This window comes from Diadema setosum, chromosome 18 (assembly GCF_964275005.1).
Source record: "Diadema setosum chromosome 18, eeDiaSeto1, whole genome shotgun sequence".
Lineage (NCBI taxonomy): Eukaryota > Metazoa > Echinodermata > Echinoidea > Diadematoida > Diadematidae > Diadema > Diadema setosum.
Window position 1 is genome coordinate 8,731,412 of NC_092702.1, and position 19,987 is coordinate 8,751,398.

The window sequence follows — 19,987 nt, forward strand, 5'->3', positions numbered from 1 at the left end:
CTAGGTCAAGGAAGGTGAACATTCAACACATTTGTGACAAACTTGTCATCTTAATATTTTGCCAATTTTGTGAAAATGTAATCACACATTGTCCACATGTACTATCTAGACCTATTAGGAGAATCATGCATTATGGCGGAGGCATACCAGTCGCCATAGCGACATTTCTAGTTTTAGTTTTATACTATATTATTTTTTGTTTTGTTTTCATAAAGAATATATAACTAAGCGATTTGAAAGATGGCAAAGATCAACAAAAGTGTCAGAATTATTTTTGTGACGCACCATTCTCTTGGTAAAGTCTTAATAGGCTTTCAAATAAATGTGACTTATAATAGACAAAAATAAACATGCAGTGAGCTATTTTACATTATTTAGAAAATCATCAATATGAGATCAATATTGCTGTACCTTCCTGGGAACCATATGTAGGCCATTATGTGCAGAATTTGCAGTTGCTAAAGGGTTAAGGAAAGAATAGGTCATTAGCAGAGCGAAAGAAGTTTAAAATGTAGACAAACTAAAAAAACATTGAAATACAATTGTAGATGAATATGACCACTGGAAGGCTCGTAAACCATCTTGAATGGCATCCTCGCGGTATTGCCACTATCCTGTAGCTACATTGTATGCCATTTCTTATAGAAAAATCAGTTTGGCCCTTGCCCATCAAATGATTTGTAAAATCGAGAAGTTGCATGGCAGAATTTATCTTCGACAAATAGATGGAAAGACCCAAACACTGTTAGGTCTTGGGCTAACAAGCCAAACGATTGGAAAAATCAAGGAGAAATACTGCAGAACACACACACACACACACACACACACACACACACACACACACACACACACACACACACACACACGCACGCATGCACGCACACATACACAAATTAGAATTTGCAAGGAAGAATTCATACCGGTATTTGTCAAATAGGTGGAAAGTACCCAAACTGTGTTACATCTTGGGCATTCTAACAGTTGAGGTTTTGGAAAAACCCAAGGAGGTACACCTCGGAAAAAAAAAAAACCCACATACACATACACACACACATGCAATGTTGCACATACATGTACATAAAGAAAGAAAAGAAAAACGGAGAAGCATGGTGCTTGAGCCAAATGCTGACAACTTTCATGTCCTTGTATAAACTCTATAGTGTACCATTTAGCTTGTGTACTGTTTCGTACATTGATCCAGCAAAGTGTATCTGTTTGGGGAATTCCCCCCCCCCCCCCCGACATTTTTTACAGTGCTGCCTATTGGGCCTACTGTATGTTGGACAATAGCAAATTGTATGCCACATACATGTTTGTATGCAAGAAAGGTCTGGAGAATAGAATATATCAAAGAATATGAGAACACACACGCACACGCACGCACCCACACACATTTTATGAATGATACGAGTCATGAAAGGGTCAATTACATGTATTAATTACCATACTTTTGGCACACATTTCTATCACAGGGACAACATCCTCTAACTAATTTTACCAATTGAATCTAATCTACGAGTTGGCAGAGTGAAAGAGGAATTTCACAATTCAGTATGTGTGTGTGTGTGTGCACTTACCCATGGTGGTAAACGAGGACATACACATGAACTTTGCATTTAAACCGAGGCATCCAGCGAACCAAGGACATCCTCGTTTTGCAGACCATTCCAGATGACGGTCTGCTTTTGTAGGTCCTCGATTAAAGGGATTGTATAGTTTTGGTTGAGACCTGATTTCAGGTTTCTAACATCATTTGGTGAGATAATGAGAAACCTCTTATGAAATATGAAAGAGCATGTAATTACATGAAGAATTCAATGTTTATTTAATGAAAATTGGTTTTGAAATGGCTGAGATATCCAAAAAAGAGTGATTCTAATAAAGTGTGGGACCCAAACTTTATTACAATCGCTTTGTTTTTGGATGTTTCAGTCATTCCAAACCTGATTTTCATCAAATAAACTTTGAATTCCTCTTAAAATGGCATGCTCTGCACTATATTATGTGTTTTCTTGGTATCTTGCAAAAAGTTAAAAGCCCAATTCTCATCTCTACCAATACTGTACCATCCCTTTAACATTACTGTAATAAGTCCCCAGTTGTATATGTAATATACGAATGAGTCCTCAGTTGACCAGATCCCTACTTACACACAGGTCCTTGGTTATGTGGTAAAATTCTTGTGGGAAAAACATGTCCTCGATTTCCACCATAGACGCGTATGTGTGTGTGTGTGTGGCCATGTGAGGGCAAAATATGCATCCAATGAAGGAAAAAACTGAAGTCCCAAGGGACCTTCATGTAAAACAACAACACCAAAACAAAACTATTGCTATTATATGTAAACTTCCATTACACAACCTTTTAAAAACAGAATTCTCTGTTCATTACTCATATCACTCTCCACTGGTAAACAAATGATAGTTATGATCACATGTTGTTTTCAAAAAACTTGATCATAGTTCCTATTTTTGTTGGTTGAATCTCTGATGTGTTTAGCGGGTCTGTTCACTCTAAAAACAAAAAGCAGTTCTTCCGATGCCTGTAGTACAGATATCTATAACATCACACTTGTGACTATTATCAAAGGTGCATAAAACCAAGGAGGTTTAAAAGATGGAGTTTCAACTGGCTGTAATTATTCAAACAGCTGTCAGTTTCTATGGATGCACAAAAGAATTCTTCAGGTGCACTTGTGCCCTTGATTATAGGGGTTCGATGCCGCCCTCTTTCTGAGCAATCTGCAGATTTATTTTAAATGCTGACGCTAATGTGGGTTATATTTTGCTTGTTTATTTGAAGATGAAACTAACCTACTGATAAAGCATATAAGAAGCAAAAGTAAATCCCAACCGGAAATATGTGCAAAGTGTAAATCTGAGCTGTATGTTGTGAAGTAAAGTATTCGAAACTGCACCCTCGTTAGAAAGTCAGTTTCATCATTTTACTGACCACTTCTGACAAATTAAACTGATATGGTACACAGTCTTCAAGTATACACTGTAGTTCTTTATTTACTTGTAAATCAAATTAGTGCACAGACACATACAGTCGAGTTATTTTGATTTTGATTTCATCAATCTTTGCTACATTTTTTTTTTTTTGGCGCATTCCCGTGTGTGTACCAGTATGTACTGCTCATTTTTTATAAGAAGGGACAGTGAAAAGTAACTACACCTGTACCATCGTAAAGATCTATCTTCCTTAGAGGGTGGCTGCAAACATGTTATGCAATGACAAATTAATCAATCCTTCCTATCTGTGGAGCAACTCTAGTTTGGGACATATGGGACTTATATTTTTGAGTGGTGTCATAGAACATGGGATCAAAGGGAGTAAGATTGTTGTACCTCATCTCTTTCGAACCTTCTTGATATTTAACAGACACCAGAAATCAGGACTTACAGAGGTCAGTTCCTACCCGACATGCATAACCACATTACTTTACTTGTAATCAATCGTTCAGCAGACCAGGGAGGTGTAGGAAAAGGAGAGACAACTCCTGCTCTCCTTTGAAGGATGCGCGGCACCACCGAGAAGTTATGCGCTTAACTATAGGTGGAAATCAGGTGCTTTGACAAAAGAGAGCGTCAATAATCGGGACTAGCGCTCTCACATCTAGAAATACCTGCCCCTACTGCATTTCGCTCTCTCTCTTTCAATGTGGTGGCAACAATGAATTTGTGTACCTTGAATTGGAGCAGCGAATCAAAATGCAGTGTAAAACTGACAATTTTAACAGCAAATAGTTTAAAAGCACGCTTTAGCGATCAAAATATCCAAGATTAAAGGATAGAAAACTAACATGCGGAAATGTGCGCATTATAGAACTAGAAATGTCGCTACGGCGACTGGTGTATGCCTCCGCCATAATGCATGGTTCTCCTAATAGGTATATAGTACAATGTCTTGACAATGTGTGATGACAGTTTCACACAATTGGCAAAATATTAAAATGATAGGTTTGCCACAAATGTGCTGAATGTTCACTTTCCTAGAACTAGGTTCAATTGGATGAATGATTAAAATGTCAGAGTGCAGGTATTTGGGGGAACTGATGATTTTCACTTGACTTTTGACCCTTTTACAAATTTATGCATTGAGTAATTTTCAAGGTATTGAGAAAAAGTATAATTTCAGTATCAAATGGTAAAATAGTATTATCAAAACCTGGCCTTTGACCCCACAGTTCCAAAGAGAATCACTGTTAGGTAGAACATGCATAAATATGTAAGTTTCATGGTAATACCTTGAGTTACTTTTGAGATATGGAGGAAGAAGTGCAATTTAGTACTTTCACTTGACCTTTTGACCTTTGACCTTTTGGCAAGAAACTTCCCACAGAATATATATTGGGTTATACATGCATACATCAAATTTGAAAAAAAAAAATCCTTCAGGCATTGCATAAATATAAGGAAAGTAGTAATATTTTGAGGAGTTGACCTTGACCTTTGACCCCCCTGACCTTTGACCCATAACCCCCAACTTCCTTAGATAATCACTGGCCATCGGTTGTACATGCATATATACTAAGTTCCATGAAGATACCTTGAACCATTTGCGAGATATGGAGAAAAACATGAAATTTCAACTTTTTTTCACAAAATAACCCGTGACCTTTGACCTTTGACCCCGTGACCCTAAAATCGAAACAAAGTATTATCCCCCCAGGATATACCCTCATACCAAGTTTGATGCAAAACCACCTCACAGTTCTTGAGATATCGACTAAAACAAAACGGGACGGACATACAGACGGACGTACATACGGACGGACGGATGACCCGAAAACATAATGCCTCTGGCCACTTCGTTGGCGGAGGCATAAAAATATTAGGTTTTTAATAGGGCCTAATTTTCATTTCATTTCGATTTGCGCATTACGAAGAAATGAGAAATACATGTTTATGATATGGAATTCTTTCCTAAACTACTCTTAATCAATTCGAGTATTTCATTTAAAATTTTACGGGGAAATAAAAGCTTGTAATTCAACGAAAGGTGAAATGCGGTCTTCGTCTCCGAACTTCGCCTTGCAACTTGAGTGGTGCAGAGCATGACTTCAAAGCGTATAGTGGAATGCTAGACATCCCATTGTAACGCTTTGAACCAAAACGTGTTTGCATGACTTACGAAGAGTTGTCTCTCCTTTTCTTACACCTCCCTGAGCAGACTAAGCAATGGCATGGGGTAATACAAACACAGGTGATGGGCAGGTGAAATTGACCAGGGCATTCTTTCAATAATCCAAACATTTAACAAATGCACAGTAGATACTCTCTAGTGCTATGGGACATATATGTGTACCAGTTGTAATCAAGGAATCGAGTGAATATTTTTTGTGCTTGTAGTTAAAAATCGAGGACTACTGATTACTAAAACTTTGATACCATAGTTTGATGCATCACAGTTGCTGAATTGATTAGTCAACAACTTTGATGCTTCAAAAATAATTCACCACTCTACTTACTGTATTCTTAACAATAGATTTTATCATCTTGACTAAATCATTAATAATTGCATAGTGAAACTGTAGTTTGCATCTTCACAGTGGTTTCCTTTGGAACAGTCAACAATGTGATTACTGAATGATAAAACTTTGAGACTGTTATTTTAATATGTTATGAATACTTGTACAGAGTGCTTGAACTGTAATGGTTTCAAAGTTCAACAACTTTAAAACTTAGAAATCAGAATTAGTGTACATCATCGACTGTATTCAAAATATACTTCAGGTCAGTTGCCATGGCTGGCAAGATTATGTGAGCTCATGAAATCTACTTCTCTTCAAATGTAGTTTCCTTTAGAATGGTACCGGTACTAAAAACTTACTGGTACTGTATTGTATGGGTAATGCAATGACAAATTGGGAAATTTATTTTGGATTTATTGGTGTAAATTGAAATAAAGCATAATCCAGGAATTTAACACTGAACAGACTTTGTGCAGTCTACCATCCTTTCATATGATACTTGATGGAAAATTTAAGTTACTTCAGTAAATCATGAAACGGATCAATGGCAAGTCATTTTCATCAATACCAGGGGGCACTATAACTGAATTGCTTTAATTAGGTTACTGCTACAGAAGTTTGACAAAGCATGCATATTTGGAAAGCTAATTGTCTGGAAAATTTGATAATCAAAAAGTCAGATAATCTACAGTTTGTCAAGCTTTCTCTGTGACTGATCACTTCATACAATGTATGTATTGATATTCACTTACAGGCATGATTAAAACATTCTCTTCTGTCCTTCAATGATCCACAATTTGTTCAAAGTAAGGCATACATTTTACATACCTTTATGAGAATTTTAACGCTAGGATGTGGACATTACCTCCAGATCAGTATGTTTCTGCAGTGTCACTAATCAAAACATTACCATCCTAAAGTAAATGCAGGGCTGCCAACATACAAAAAAATAAGAATAAAACCAAATGCAAGAAAGTTAAAAGAGAATGGATTATAGGGCCAGTGCAATATTGTATGTCAGTTTAGATGAGCTGTTAAATACAGAACGAACAATGAAAAAGAATATGTTACACAAGACTATCATAAACTGATTTTCATGAGAGTTTTATCCATTTATTAGTTTTGTCACCATAAACACAAAATTGGGATTACATGAGACTCTAGCCTGATGTAACTTTTACTTGCTGAATTTCAGATTTACAGTATGCACATCACGAATGCGAGTTCGATGTGACCATGCGTGGCTTGCATGTGCTTGCTTACAGGGCATACTACAGTAAACCAGTGAACTGTGGGCTGTGTCTGTCACGCCATACATTTGTACATGATGGTAACAATCATGTATCGTACAGTGTGTGTATAATCAGCAGTGTACATGTACAATTACCGGTATGTAAGTTATGACGTCCAAAGTCTCTTTGTATAGGAGGGGGAAAAAATTATCATGCTTGCAAGATCAACAATAACCCGACAATCTGAAGGTCATTACATTCTCAAAAATATATAAATATACTTGTTTTTCATTGTGAAAGAGAGATAATTGCTTGGAATAAGCAAGTCTTGAGCAATCAATGTTTGACAGTCGGTAGCTCTAAATTGATCCATGGTCTATACCGACTTTATCAAATTACCAATAACGGAATTCATACTTCTACCCTCAGCTGTTAACACTGGAAAAATTCTTTGGAAGAGTTCACATGAGTTTGCATTGGCACCTACACTGCACTGGCAAAAAAATAAAAAAAAAATAAAAAAATAAAAAATAAAAAAATTATATCTATTCACAGTAACACCCCATTAATTTTTCCATCATAAATTCCCCCTTCAATGCAAAGTACAGTATTATTTCACAGGAAATAAAGGATACACCAATACAGATCTAAAACCATAAAGAGAGAAAAGAGAAAAACAATGCACCATATCTAGTCTGAAGTTTGGTTGAAGTACACAAGAAATGCTTACTATGTCAATATAAAGTCTTTGCAAGTAATAAGGTCAAATATTCATTAGGTTTTTCATGTTACTCGCTCTTATAATACACATAAAATTTCACAATATCATATGAAGCACTTTGCTTTATACCTTGTTCACACATGTATAGAAAATCAACATCTGGGTACATTATATACACATAATGATCAACATTGGTAGTGTTTAACTGAGTAGTACTTTAGATAGTCTCATTTATAACACATATATTGCAACAATGTCAGACATACCAATGATTACAGCGATGTAAATATAGTTGAAAATTAAAACCTTACAGTTTCACGTCAGTTGAGTTCTGATTTCATGAATTGTGCAAAAATAAGAAATGCAGAGATAAATACAAATCGGAGAAATAACAGCTTTTCTACAATAAAATGAATGAGAAAATAAGCCAGAAAAGACAACAGAAGAAAAATTGCACTATTGGTTATGTGGCTTTCACCGTCAACACTATGAAGGGGCAGATAATTTTCTCCTGGCATTTTCTTATTGTTCCATATAATATGGGTTTTATGGTTATCATTCACTGCCAGAAATTTCATAACCAGAAACTTCACAAAGCTCTCTGTTGTGACATGTTCTCTCTTGCAAACATTAGGTCACAAATGAATTCAAAACTTGTCTTGGCGGAAGGAAGAAAACGATTCATTTCGGGACTCACTCCAGAGTCAGAGCAACCAACATGTACATGACCAGTTTACACGGTGACAGTGTTGGCTTCACTGAGTGTACACTTAAATCAAATCACCCTTATTTCACCTTTGTCCTGTACTCAACTTTGGAAACTCCAGGGACATATTCGATTAAAAAAGAAAAGACAAATGCATCATGGCAATTTTGAAAAAGAAGGAACAATAAAGGATAGAGACACAAATTTATATGATGAACACATTACTATAGGTATCCTCTTTGCATTATTCTATACACATCCAGGATGCAAGGGAAAAAAAAACAACACATACATGATGGCACAATGGCAAAATAACTAAGAACTAGACAAATAAAAAAGACAGTACACTACTTAAATTTCTGACAGATTTAGAAAAGTTGTTCAGTCCATAATGTCAAAATTACAAAAGCGTGGATTTTACATGCATGCAATTTGGCCTACTGGCCAGGTGTCTACTTTTAAATCCACCAAGGATGAGCAATGATGTCTTAGCACATATAAAGCAAATAGCCTTCGATGATTTCCTTTTCCATCCCTAACGAACTATAGCCTAACAGTCCAAAGTATTATATAAGCTGCCAAGAAGAACACTACCAGAACCCCAACACAGGGCATTTGTGTCGTCTCAACAACTTTACATTATGTGTTGTTTGAAGGTTTGCATGGTGAAGTAAATGAGGGAGAAAGATTTGCGGTGACACCATGTGTATGTAGTCCTTAACCGGATCGTTGTTTGGCAGAAGAGCCTAGAAAGAGGAGAATTGAAGAGGGAAGCGACATATGGGCGTTGTAAGGAGAGCAAAAACTGAAGAGTGGGGGACGGTAATGGGCTAGAAGTTGAACTAGTGCACTAGTGGAGACAGTAGAGAAAGGAACAGAGAGAGTGGTAAGGAAGAGTAGAGTGAGAATCAAGTAAGATGTTCGGACATCGTTAGAAGGAGAAAGATGAAATAGAAGGGAAGAGGAAAAGGGAGGAGTTGAATGCTGGAAAATCATGGAGATAGGAGAGAGAAGTGAAGATTCATGAAACCAAGACAAAAACGAAGTCGGCGAACAATGTGGACTATGGAATGCGGAGAGAAAGGGCAAATAATCCCGCAAAGGAAAGGTAAGTCGAGGAGAGATGAGACTATGTTGAGAGAAGGGAGGGGGGGGGGGGAGAAAAAACAGAGAAGAAGAAGAAAAAGAAAAAAATGAAATTCAAGAAGCAAACGAGAGGGGACTTGGGTGGATCTTAGAAATAAATGCTGCAGAGGAGAGAGAAAAAGAAATATGGAGAGGAAAATTGACGACAGTTAATCCTGAAAAGGTTCCTTTGGGAGAAATGCAAAATGAGAGATTAAAATAAAGTTTACATTAGCCTGCCCCCAGGAATGACGTCTGCCACACTTCATGAAAATCTGATTATGTCATCCACTTTGAATAGCAGATGAAAATGTTAATTTTTACCATTAGGCCCAGCCCAAACACATTCACCTATACATTCCAAATCTACATTGTAACTACCAGTGCCACTACTAGGAACAACTTGAATTTCTCTTTTAACTTCATGAGCATCTGAATTTACTGGGACTCAGTTGCACTACAAGTACAGTAAACCTCGCATGAGTCGAAGCTCTCGGGACTGACAAAAATGCGTCGACTTAAGTGAACTTCGACTCTCGCGAGAGTCGATTTTTTTCGACTCACAGTTATGTACATGTATTATAGTACATTTGCATGCATGTGTGTGTGTGTGTGTGTGCGTGCGTGTGTGTGTTTGCATTCAAATTTGTCTGTTCTTGAAGATAATGTTCTTATTTTGTTCTAAATTGAACATGGAATTTGTATCAATACTAGTAGTTAAACGTAGTTCTGAGAATGTCTGCGCTAATGTGGCAATGCGCATGTGCTATGTCTATGGTGCAATTCTGTAGGTAGCCATCTCTGTCAACCTACCCTGAGACAAACACTCTCCCAGGCCCATCCCATCTCCATTGAACAAAACTATACAGGCAGCCAGGCACGCACAAACAAGCTCCGCCCACTTGGCCTGTCACTAAAATATTAAAGCAGCGATTGGTTGACCAAGGAGCTCTGGCTTGACATGGATAAAGTATGGATCGATGTGCTGTGTGTATACATGTATACATGTGTATGTACATTGTATGCGACATGCGTGCGGAGCGGTACGGTGAGTGTGCATGCTTACCTGCAGCAGGTCAGGGACGGGGTTCTGCGACATGCCAATTTTCTTTGTTCTCCTCTAAATGTAATGAGAATGCCAGACAAATCTTCTTCGGCTCAAGTGATGTAAACTACGTGTATTTTGTACAAAAGGGACTCAATGTTTTACTTCGACACAGCCGAAATTCGACTCTCGTACTTCGGCTTATCCAAATATTTCTTAGAGAAAATACACAGGGAAAAATCGGGACTTTTTATTTTGCTTCGAGTTAAGTGATTTTCGACTCACTCGACGTCGACTTATCCGAGGTTTACTGTATTTCATGGCACGTTGGAGATGATCTTTCCTACACTTTTGGGAGCTCAAACACTTGATCCCCCATGGAGGTCATCTGAACATTTTAACAACTCTGTATCCCATACCCCACAGAATGACTCCTGCACCTAATAATGACAACTGCTCTGTTCCTTGAAAATATGAATAATGCATCCTACAGGAGAAGACTACAAACATAAATCTCAAACAATCGGGGCCCATCCCTCCTTGTATCCCCTGAATTGCTGAATTGGGTCAGTACTGACAATGTTATACTTTCTATTCCAAGGAGGACCTCTATGCAATGCGACATGGTTATGCTCCAGTCAATTTGGGAATATCTGATCATGTATTTTTTATGGAGGAGATAAAAATGTCAGTGTCAACTTTTGGGTTCATCTTCTCAGGTGCAAAATCTACTTCCCCTCCCCCCAACTGTCATGAATAATCTCAATTAATTTATCTCTTAAGAGTATCTAAAGGCTAAAATGACTTGTTTGCATTTCTTCAGGGTCTGAGGAAGTAGATCTTTTGGCACTCATATAGTTTGGGGTCTTTCGGACCCTGCCCTGGGTCCCCGTGGGGAGTAACCCAGGAAATTTGTGCAGCTTTTTGTCAGTCTACCTCTAGGCACGATTCCTGCCAAGTTTGATTGAAAGAGGGACATGAAGTTTACGTCGGATGAAAATGTAAAAAGTTTACATACAGACAATGCTCAATACACAGCTGACAATGCACAATAATTTGCAGATGACACACATTTGACTAAGAGTGATTGCAGTAGCTTACATGTACTTGAGCCCTTTTGCTCATATATATTGAAAAGTTTTATTAGCTTTTATTCTTCTTGGATTCCAGGTCTTCCCTGTTCCTCATTTTGCCCTTCTTCACTATGCTCTTCATTTGTTCTATCATCTGAGTCACTGCCAAACAAAATCTCTTTGTGACAAAGTGGGCATGAGTCTTGCATGTAGAGCCACTTTCGCAGACAAAGCGCATGAAACAAGTGGCCACAGGGAGTAATGCATGCACTGTTCAACTCCTGATAGCAGATGGCACATACGTCATTATGCTTCTCAAGCAGTGCTGGGGAGGCCTGCTCCAATAACTTGATCTTCTGGACTGCGAGCCGTCGATTGCGGAACTTTTTCCACCCATCTTTACCCAGCTGGAAGATGTTGAAGTACGCGTGGGTGCAGATCATGATAGCGCGGATCACTCCCCGGGACTCAAAGATGAAGATCCAGGCACCATTGATAAACAGGAAAATCCCGGACACAAACTCCAGGACACTTCCTGTAGCCTTCACGTAGTACACATAATCATCTAACCCTTCCCAGAAAGTTTCTCGATGGGTGTCAATGACAAAAAGGATATACAAGATGAGACTAACAACAATCTTGATGATAAGCTCGAGGCAGAAAGCAGTCAGGGCAAGCATCCAGGTACCTATAGGATTGGCGTACCATAGCTGAACAATGAACCAGGCCGAGAAGAGGATGAGAAAGCATGCCATGGTCAGGGCCCTGGCATGCTTCTTCCTGTTGATGACGTGCATGGTGGACAACTGCATCATGACGCCGTGGAGCATGGTGTGGACAAAGTGCAGGATGGCTGTACTCAGCAGGCACATGTTCCGTCCGAGTCGCACCACTCTGTTTTCTGGACTCATATCGGGCAGCCCAGTCTGCAAGGCCAGGATGAAGAAAAGCACCGATGCCACTGTGCCAATGTTCTCCCCGCCTTCCCTCTCCACTCCCAGGAACAACCGTGCCAACTGTCCCACCACATTTGCTGCAGGCGATATGGTTGCACTTAACCCCATAACTGCAAGAAATGTGCTGCAACTTTCGACGGCTATCTCATACACAGCCAATGACAAAAACTTTCTGAATGATTGCTCAGTGTCACCATCATGTGCATAGGTGTATGCGAATACCAATCTACTTACCTGTATACCTAATCTTGTCAACCAAAACAACCTGAGAACCGTAGGAATTTTCAGTCGTACCCACTGATTTTCCACCATAACGGGAAACCCAAATCTCTTAAAAATGTTCAGATATGTCCTTGCAATGATTCTTAGGTTGATCAAGTAGTGATACACGAAGGACATAACTCTCCCCAGTATGTTGAGCATTAAAATTGGTATAATGGGGTAGAGAAAATAGCATGTTTTGACAGCATCACTCATCATTCTTGCAGGTAGCACAGTGACAGCTGATAGAAACAGACGAAGGAATACAGGTGACACAAGGCACATCCAAACAGAAAAGATGGGGGCGTCAGTGTTGCTCCATTGTGAGAGATTGAAGAGGGCTGGTGTCTTGGCAAACACAAAACTGTACATCATCTGAATGCAGATATAGAAGAGGAATTCATCGCTGCACACCACTGCAAGTGCCTTGAGCTGTCCCTCTGCACCAAAGCCTGTTGGCACCGCCGTGGAGTTGGACTGGGTGTCCGTCAGATTGGCCATGCCCAACCTCTGAAGGAAGATTGCGTTCCACCACTGGGATGTTCTGAGTGCTGCCATGGCAACCACAAGCCCGTAGCACAGGCACAAGGTGGAGGATGGCAGGAAGAAGAGTACTGCACATAGCAGCAAGACTGAAGATGCAAAAGAGACATAAAACAGTTTTAAACATTTCACACAATCTAATCAATATGTTAATCTTGAGTTAATTGTATCTTACTCAGCAATGAAGCAGAATACTGAAGCCACAACTAGCACTTTCTATAAACCGATGCGGTAAAAATTATGGAGTGACCTGATACATACCAGGTAATGAAAAACATGTTGTGCAGTCTTGACACATTTTGATGAAGCAAAAGTTGAGAAATATACTTGGATACAAAACTGCACTAGTGCCCAAACTCTCAGACCTAGAGCTGAGGATACTTGTCGTAAGGAAAGCTACCATGGTATAGCTTTACGTCCCCTCAGTGCCGAAGGACAGGGTAATCTCGACTAAAGTGCTTGCCTGAGGGCACAACTGCTACTATTAGTATGACTACCAGCCAGGTAAACATGGAACCAAAATTTAAAGACCGAGACTGTGGTCTTGTCCACTGCACTGAGCCACACTGCACCAGCTCCTCTCCTACTGTCCAAGAGCAGTAGTCCATCTGATAGGGTGGATGAAGTTACAAAGAGCATGTATTATAAAATGGGTTCAAGAATGTAGCCAATAGGAAGCGCTTAAATGAGTCACGTGTGCTTTGGTTACTCAGTCCCATTGCACTGCGTGTTAAATCCTATTGCCGATCGTCTGTGCACGCGGCGGCTCCTTTGAATTGCATGCATACGCGCTGTCAATCCTGTAAACAACTTCTAGTTCGGACTGCCGGCCGGCCGGGCTTTCTTCCCTTGTGCATAACATGTGTGGCGTACGTATACATACAGTGTACAGTAGACCTAGTGTTGTGGGACCGGACGCGTACACGGAGTCACTTTGAAGGGCAAATCCAACGATTTAGCAGGTTAATTCTCACGCCGTTTATAGAGTACGTTGTCTAGTAGGCCTATATGAGGAGTCTATATCAAGTCTTTAAGGTAAAGGGTGCATATTCTACGTAAAATAAGTAAGTTTTCATGCGGGAACTTAAGTGTCCGGAAACCCAACCCCCCATCATACTTATACTGTATGTGTGGGATTTCCGAGTGCGACGTGCGTAAATGTTTGGGACGAACATCTTCGGACGTCTTGACCCACAAAGGTACGTGAAAAATGCTGAAAAATGCTATTAGTTTTCGAATTTTCGACCCATTTTATAAAACAAATGATGCACAGGATTATTTCGTGGCGTTAGTGGAGTCTTCACTAACGCACTCTATCCTGTGCATTATTTGTATAATATAGAATGGGTAGCAAAAATCATGCAATCTCATTGGTCGAGAGCTATGTGTTGATTTTTACTAGCCGCATGCCGAGTCACAGTGGTAAACATGCTATCGTGCACTTGTAGTGAGAGTACACGCAATGAGCATGCATTTGCACACTCAGTGCATCCAGTAGGCCTAATTACTGGATGCATTATTTTGGGGGGCTTTTGTCTATGTCAAGCCAAAAGGAATTGCATCCAGTAAATTTGCCAGCAGGTAGCATGATCGAAAAATGTTCCCATTAGATTTGATAACACAGATGATACATGTCTTTTCGTGTGTCAGTTGGAATAGTGTGCATGCGGTAACTGGAATTTAGCCTAAACCCGCTCGGCTTCACCTTGTGGGTTAGCATTCCATAGTTGCCTCATGCACACAATTCCAAATGACGCATTCAGACCTGTGCGTCATTTGGATAATACCTGCAAGACGGCCTTGACACAAAGCAATGGGTAATTTTTAATGGAATTGGAAATATTAAAACTTGAGCAAGGACATTTATGGTCGTAAAAGAAGTCAATAGTCACTGGACATACAGTATTATAGTCTCAGGCATGATATACGATGCAATTAACTTGCCAAAAGCTTTTGACCTCGCTGCCTAATTTGCATAAAGTAAACAGCATGTTAACGCAAAAACGGGGGGGGGGGGGGGGGGGAAGTGTTCTAGGACTATCGCAATATCTCGCCTTAGAAGCCATCAAATGATAAAATCTACACAGCAAATTGAAGGAGAAACTATTCCAAACCTGGCAACATTAGTTATTTTGGGTTTTCTTGAGGATAAACCTGAAAATAACGTCGAAACTTAGCCTCCAAAAAAAAGAAAATTTGGTCTCTCAGAAAATGTTTCACATTTTTCTTTATTGCCCCAAAATTAAACTTCAGTACATGACTTGTGGTAGTATGTCCATCCTGTGTTCCAAATATCTTTTCTGTAATATTTGTCGCACGGTTATGTCGGGAAAAAACCAAGACCACTGTCATTTGTGACCCACGTAAAATCCATAGCGCAAGTGTTACACAGCCCAATGTATTGGTTTTCATGCTGCATGAAACTGATGAAGCACATTGCAGGGTTCGTCTTTCACCCACTCACCACCCTGCGGACCGAAACCAAACCCTGTCGACGTGCGCCGAACCTGACACTGCTGATTGGCTCAGCATGCGCTGACCAGTAAAAGAATGCATGCGCAGGAGGATGATCTAGGTGTGCATGTCCAGTATTTTCTCTAAAATTTGGTTGTCTATTTCCTCTGATTTTAACCTAACTACCGGTATTAATTGCGAAAACACAAAACTTCACAGGTAGGGAGTTTGGGGATACAGACGCGCAATTCGTTAATCAAGTAGAAATCTCTATGCATATTCATGCTGCAGCAGAGTTGTGTCGGGAAATAATCGTAACCCGGCCTTTCCCACGATCGACTCAAACAGAAAAATACAAATATCTCGAAAGATACATCAGGATTTTCGCCCAAAATTCATATGAAGTCTACCCATATTAGATATATTTTTATATGAAGTTTCAAGGGATTTAGTGGTCAAATAAGGGAGATATGAAAAGGGGAACTTTCGAGATTTTTTGTCCTTCACTTTGCACAGCACTTTGCACAGCACTTCGATGACCGCTACGTATTCAAAAGCTTTCGCCTCTTATCACAGAGAAATTGCACCGAATCGCCTGACATGAGTCTGTGAAGATCAGAGGGGCAAACAAGAGATAGAAAACCTTTCTTGGCATTGATAATTATCTTTTTTTATTCTACTATAAAACGCTAGTCTACTCTAAGAAAAGTCCTCCTGTAAAGAAATGTTTTATTCAGACTTTAGGGTCTACTACAATAGGCATCACAAATCTTCACATGGACTAGTATCTTCATCAAATCAATTTTCTCACTTTAATATAACAGACCCTTGTCACATGACAGTGATATTCTTACAGAAAAAAACAGGGTCACAGCAAACTTGATGATAGCTCTTTTAAGCGTTAGAGGTGTCATCTGCGTTTGACCGAAAGATCGGCCTGTGTCTGGTCATCGGGGATACATTCCGCGGAGACTGCGTCTGGCTTCACGGATGGAGGAGAGCAATAACGTCAAAAAAATAAAAGATTCCTCCGGCCAAACGGATCTTTCTGTCTACATCTCCGTGAGCATGATGGTGAGTGAATGCCGAATGAAGCCAGTTAAGATGTTAGACGTAAGCCTACACTTGTGTTTCTTAACCCCGTACTTTCTCTGACCCAGGACTTTCTCTGACCCAGGATCGTTAATCCCGTACCAATTTTTTCAGCTTTTTACACTCGCCAATAAATCTCGTACCCGGTACTTAAAGCTCTTGTCCCGGGCTATTAAAAAGAGAAAACTGACCTTTTTACACTCGTATTTCCTAGTCCCGTACTTTCCAAACCACATGAATTCATGTTTACGCTGTGCACTGTACTTGTACACGCACGCATTGAAAGCACTTGATTATCTCCTTTCTGATTGGTCAGTGGGGTTCGGGCTTCGTCTCAGTCTCTTAACCCCAGACTATTTCTTTGTTCTGGTTACACTTGCTTGCTTGGCACCACAATTGCGGTGCTAACCCTGCTTTTGTGCAGGGCCAGATAGTACGGGATTATCGGTGGGGCTAGCCCCCTTTGGCAAAAACAAGTGAAGTGTCAACAGAAAGTGGGCTAAGGAAAATCCAGTACAAACAAGGGGCTAAGCACCCCCCCCCCCCTTAACCCCACCGTTGCCCGTTGCCCGTTGGTAAGGGACTAGAAGTTGCAAGTGTAAAAAGCACTTAGATTCTAAATGGACTTGGGTCTTTTTTGAAGTGATATTACCAGGGCCCGAGGGGCCAGGGCCAATACCAATACTCATAGGATCTCCCCATTATTAAAAGTACAGATCTAAACTGGTTAGCTGTAGACTCAGTCTAGCTAGACGAGGGTCGATAGTTGATGAGTTAATTAATTTAACGTTAAATTCTACTACTAAATTTACACTTCATCAGAGTGATCGGACCAAGGGCAAGGCGATGTCTTGGTGGATAGCATTGGATTCGCGAATGTGTCATTTTCTAATCATTAGACATTAGATTGATCATGTTGATTGGCATAAGTATACTCCTAACTTATTGTCTAACGTTACAGTCTTACCTGCTAAGTACAGTAACGTCGACAAGACTGGAAACGCATCCGTATCGCCTAGTTCGAGTGCAATTCCGCCGGCGATTATGGCGTCCATTAGCAGAAGTGGAGGCACCCGAATAATGGGTCCATACTTTGCCTCAAGACCAACAAGATTTCGAGACATCGTGCTCTATCAAATCCGTCAAGGATCTTGAAAGAGAGAGCACCGACATTGCATCACATTCAAGGCCGGCATTTATGTTCTTTGGCGATACATAGCCCGACTGCGTGTGTACTACTAGCTAGCTCATGATCATGCATGAGCTGGACGTACAGTATGTACGTTTACGTACAATTGTACGTGCGGGACACTTCGCTTCAGCAACTGTCTGAGCGGAGTATGAGGGAAGTGATACCACCTCTCGCCAGTCGATCGCTCCGATCCGCCGTCCGTGCCGGTGTCACAGGCGATCCGTTCCGGCCAGTCGATAAGTTCCGCCGGAACTTATCGGCGGACTTTGGCCAGTATATCAGATCCCCCAGATCCAATCGGCGGGATTTTTGCCTCACCGCCGATAAGATCCCCCACCGCCGATTCGATCCGGGTCTCTTCCGTATACAATGTATACAAAGTGGTAATGGGCAAACACCCCCTCAGTAAAATGTACTCTTCCAGTCTCCCTCTACAGCCAATGAACTTCTCCAAATTCTCTCTGACCAGCCAACCGAACAAAGTTGCCAATTTGAAACCCGGACTACAAAGCGATTCCTTTTTTCCCCCTCCCTTATCTCTTTCGTCGTCATGGTGGCCATGGTACAGTCACAGAACTCTGCTCTGTAGAGTTCTGCACGATGTGACGTTGGTCATGCCAACCTCTCTCTCTGATTTGAATAATTTTAAACAGAATAACCGAATGAGTTACTGTAATTGGGATGTTCGGCATGCTTCATGTTAACTACTGTAATACAAGGAGCTTCATATTAAACATACTATGTATAGTCCACATTCATTTTAATGTCTATTTTCAGGGCACAGAGTCTAATCATTTTAGTGCGATATAACGACCAATATAATCGCCAACGTCATACATGCATGTTCGTTTGGTTCATTATTTTTTCAGTTGTAACAACTAAAGATGACGGGATGAATTTTGTTTTTGTGTGTTCAGTTGTTATTGTTATTGTTACAGTTGTTTATTCTTGTGTCCGTGTGTATGTGCATATGAATGTGTGTGTGTGTGTGGTTTTTTTTTTTCTCTCTTTTGGGGAGGCGGTCTATCAATACACAGAGATTACTTCAAACAGGCAAGGTATTCTAAAGAGATACAGTATAGTTTTGGTTGAGATGGGCGATTGAAAATGTAACGTTTTGCAAGAAAATTAAAAGCACATTTGAAATAGAGAGCATACGATTCTAAGAGAAATTGAAAGTACATTATACAAAATCGGTTTGGACTGAAAAAAAAAAAATACATGTGTAGTGGGCAGATAAGGTGGGTCCATCCTTTAGTTAGGGTCTCTTTGTTTATACAGTGCGTATAAAAAAAAAACCACACGCAACAAGATTTGATTTCAAATTTCTGAAGATTGTGATAACTTTACACCAAAGTGAGCAGCAACATCTCAAAACCATAATAATACTCCTCTTCAAAATGATATTTATGCATACACGGTCATGGATGGCTAAGTAATCATTCTTTTTAGACAATGGGTAAATTGGACTTGTTACCAAGTTTAGACACTGCAAGAATCAATGCACCTTATCAGAAATTAACTTAACAAATGGAATAATGAAATTAATAATCACAACTTACCATTGTTGTTTTTTTTTTCGGATATCTCTTTTTAACATTACATCCCATGCCCCTGAACACGGCCACCATTCCTTCCCACACAGAGATTAGCTCTTTTCTACATCTCACGCACAGCTCTGCGAATCATTGTGGCTTGATGGCGTAGAGCTTCAAATTCATCAGTGATTCTTTGTCTCAGAGTTGCAATGTCAGGTTGAGGGATAATGAACACTTTGCTCTTGAGATAACCCCAAAGAAAAAAAAATCGCAAGAAGTTAGATCCAGAGATTTTGGTGGCCAATCCACATCATGATACAAGGCAATCACCGATTTCCAAATACCTCAGCCAATCTGTTTCTTACTGCAACTATAAAGTCGATGGGCTGGTGCGCCATCCTGTGCCCACCATAGGCGTCTGAACACACCACTTTGTTGCACAGGAAAATTTTCCATTAATTCAGGAATCACATGTTCATTTAAAATTTGTAACCATCCATTTTCGTTGCGGTTGTTTTCAAAGAAGAAGGGCCCTAGGTATGTCTCACCAGTCTGAACATTCAAAAAAAAAAA

The 19,987-nt window shown here is 40.0% G+C and overlaps 1 protein-coding gene across 1 annotated transcript; it reads right to left on the reverse strand.

Annotated features, from left to right (window-relative positions):
• Positions 1 to 11,455: 11,455 nt before the first annotated feature.
• LOC140242038 (E3 ubiquitin-protein ligase RNF139-like) lies at positions 11,456 to 17,871 on the reverse strand. Its single transcript, XM_072321787.1, has 2 exons — positions 17,652 to 17,871; positions 11,456 to 13,227 (listed from the first exon to the last, which is right to left on the reverse strand). The coding sequence occupies exons 1-2, from the start codon at positions 17,806 to 17,808 to the stop codon at positions 11,456 to 11,458; spliced, it is 1,929 nt and encodes a 642-aa protein (XP_072177888.1). The 5' UTR covers positions 17,809 to 17,871.
• Between the last annotated feature and the right edge of the window lie 2,116 nt (positions 17,872 to 19,987).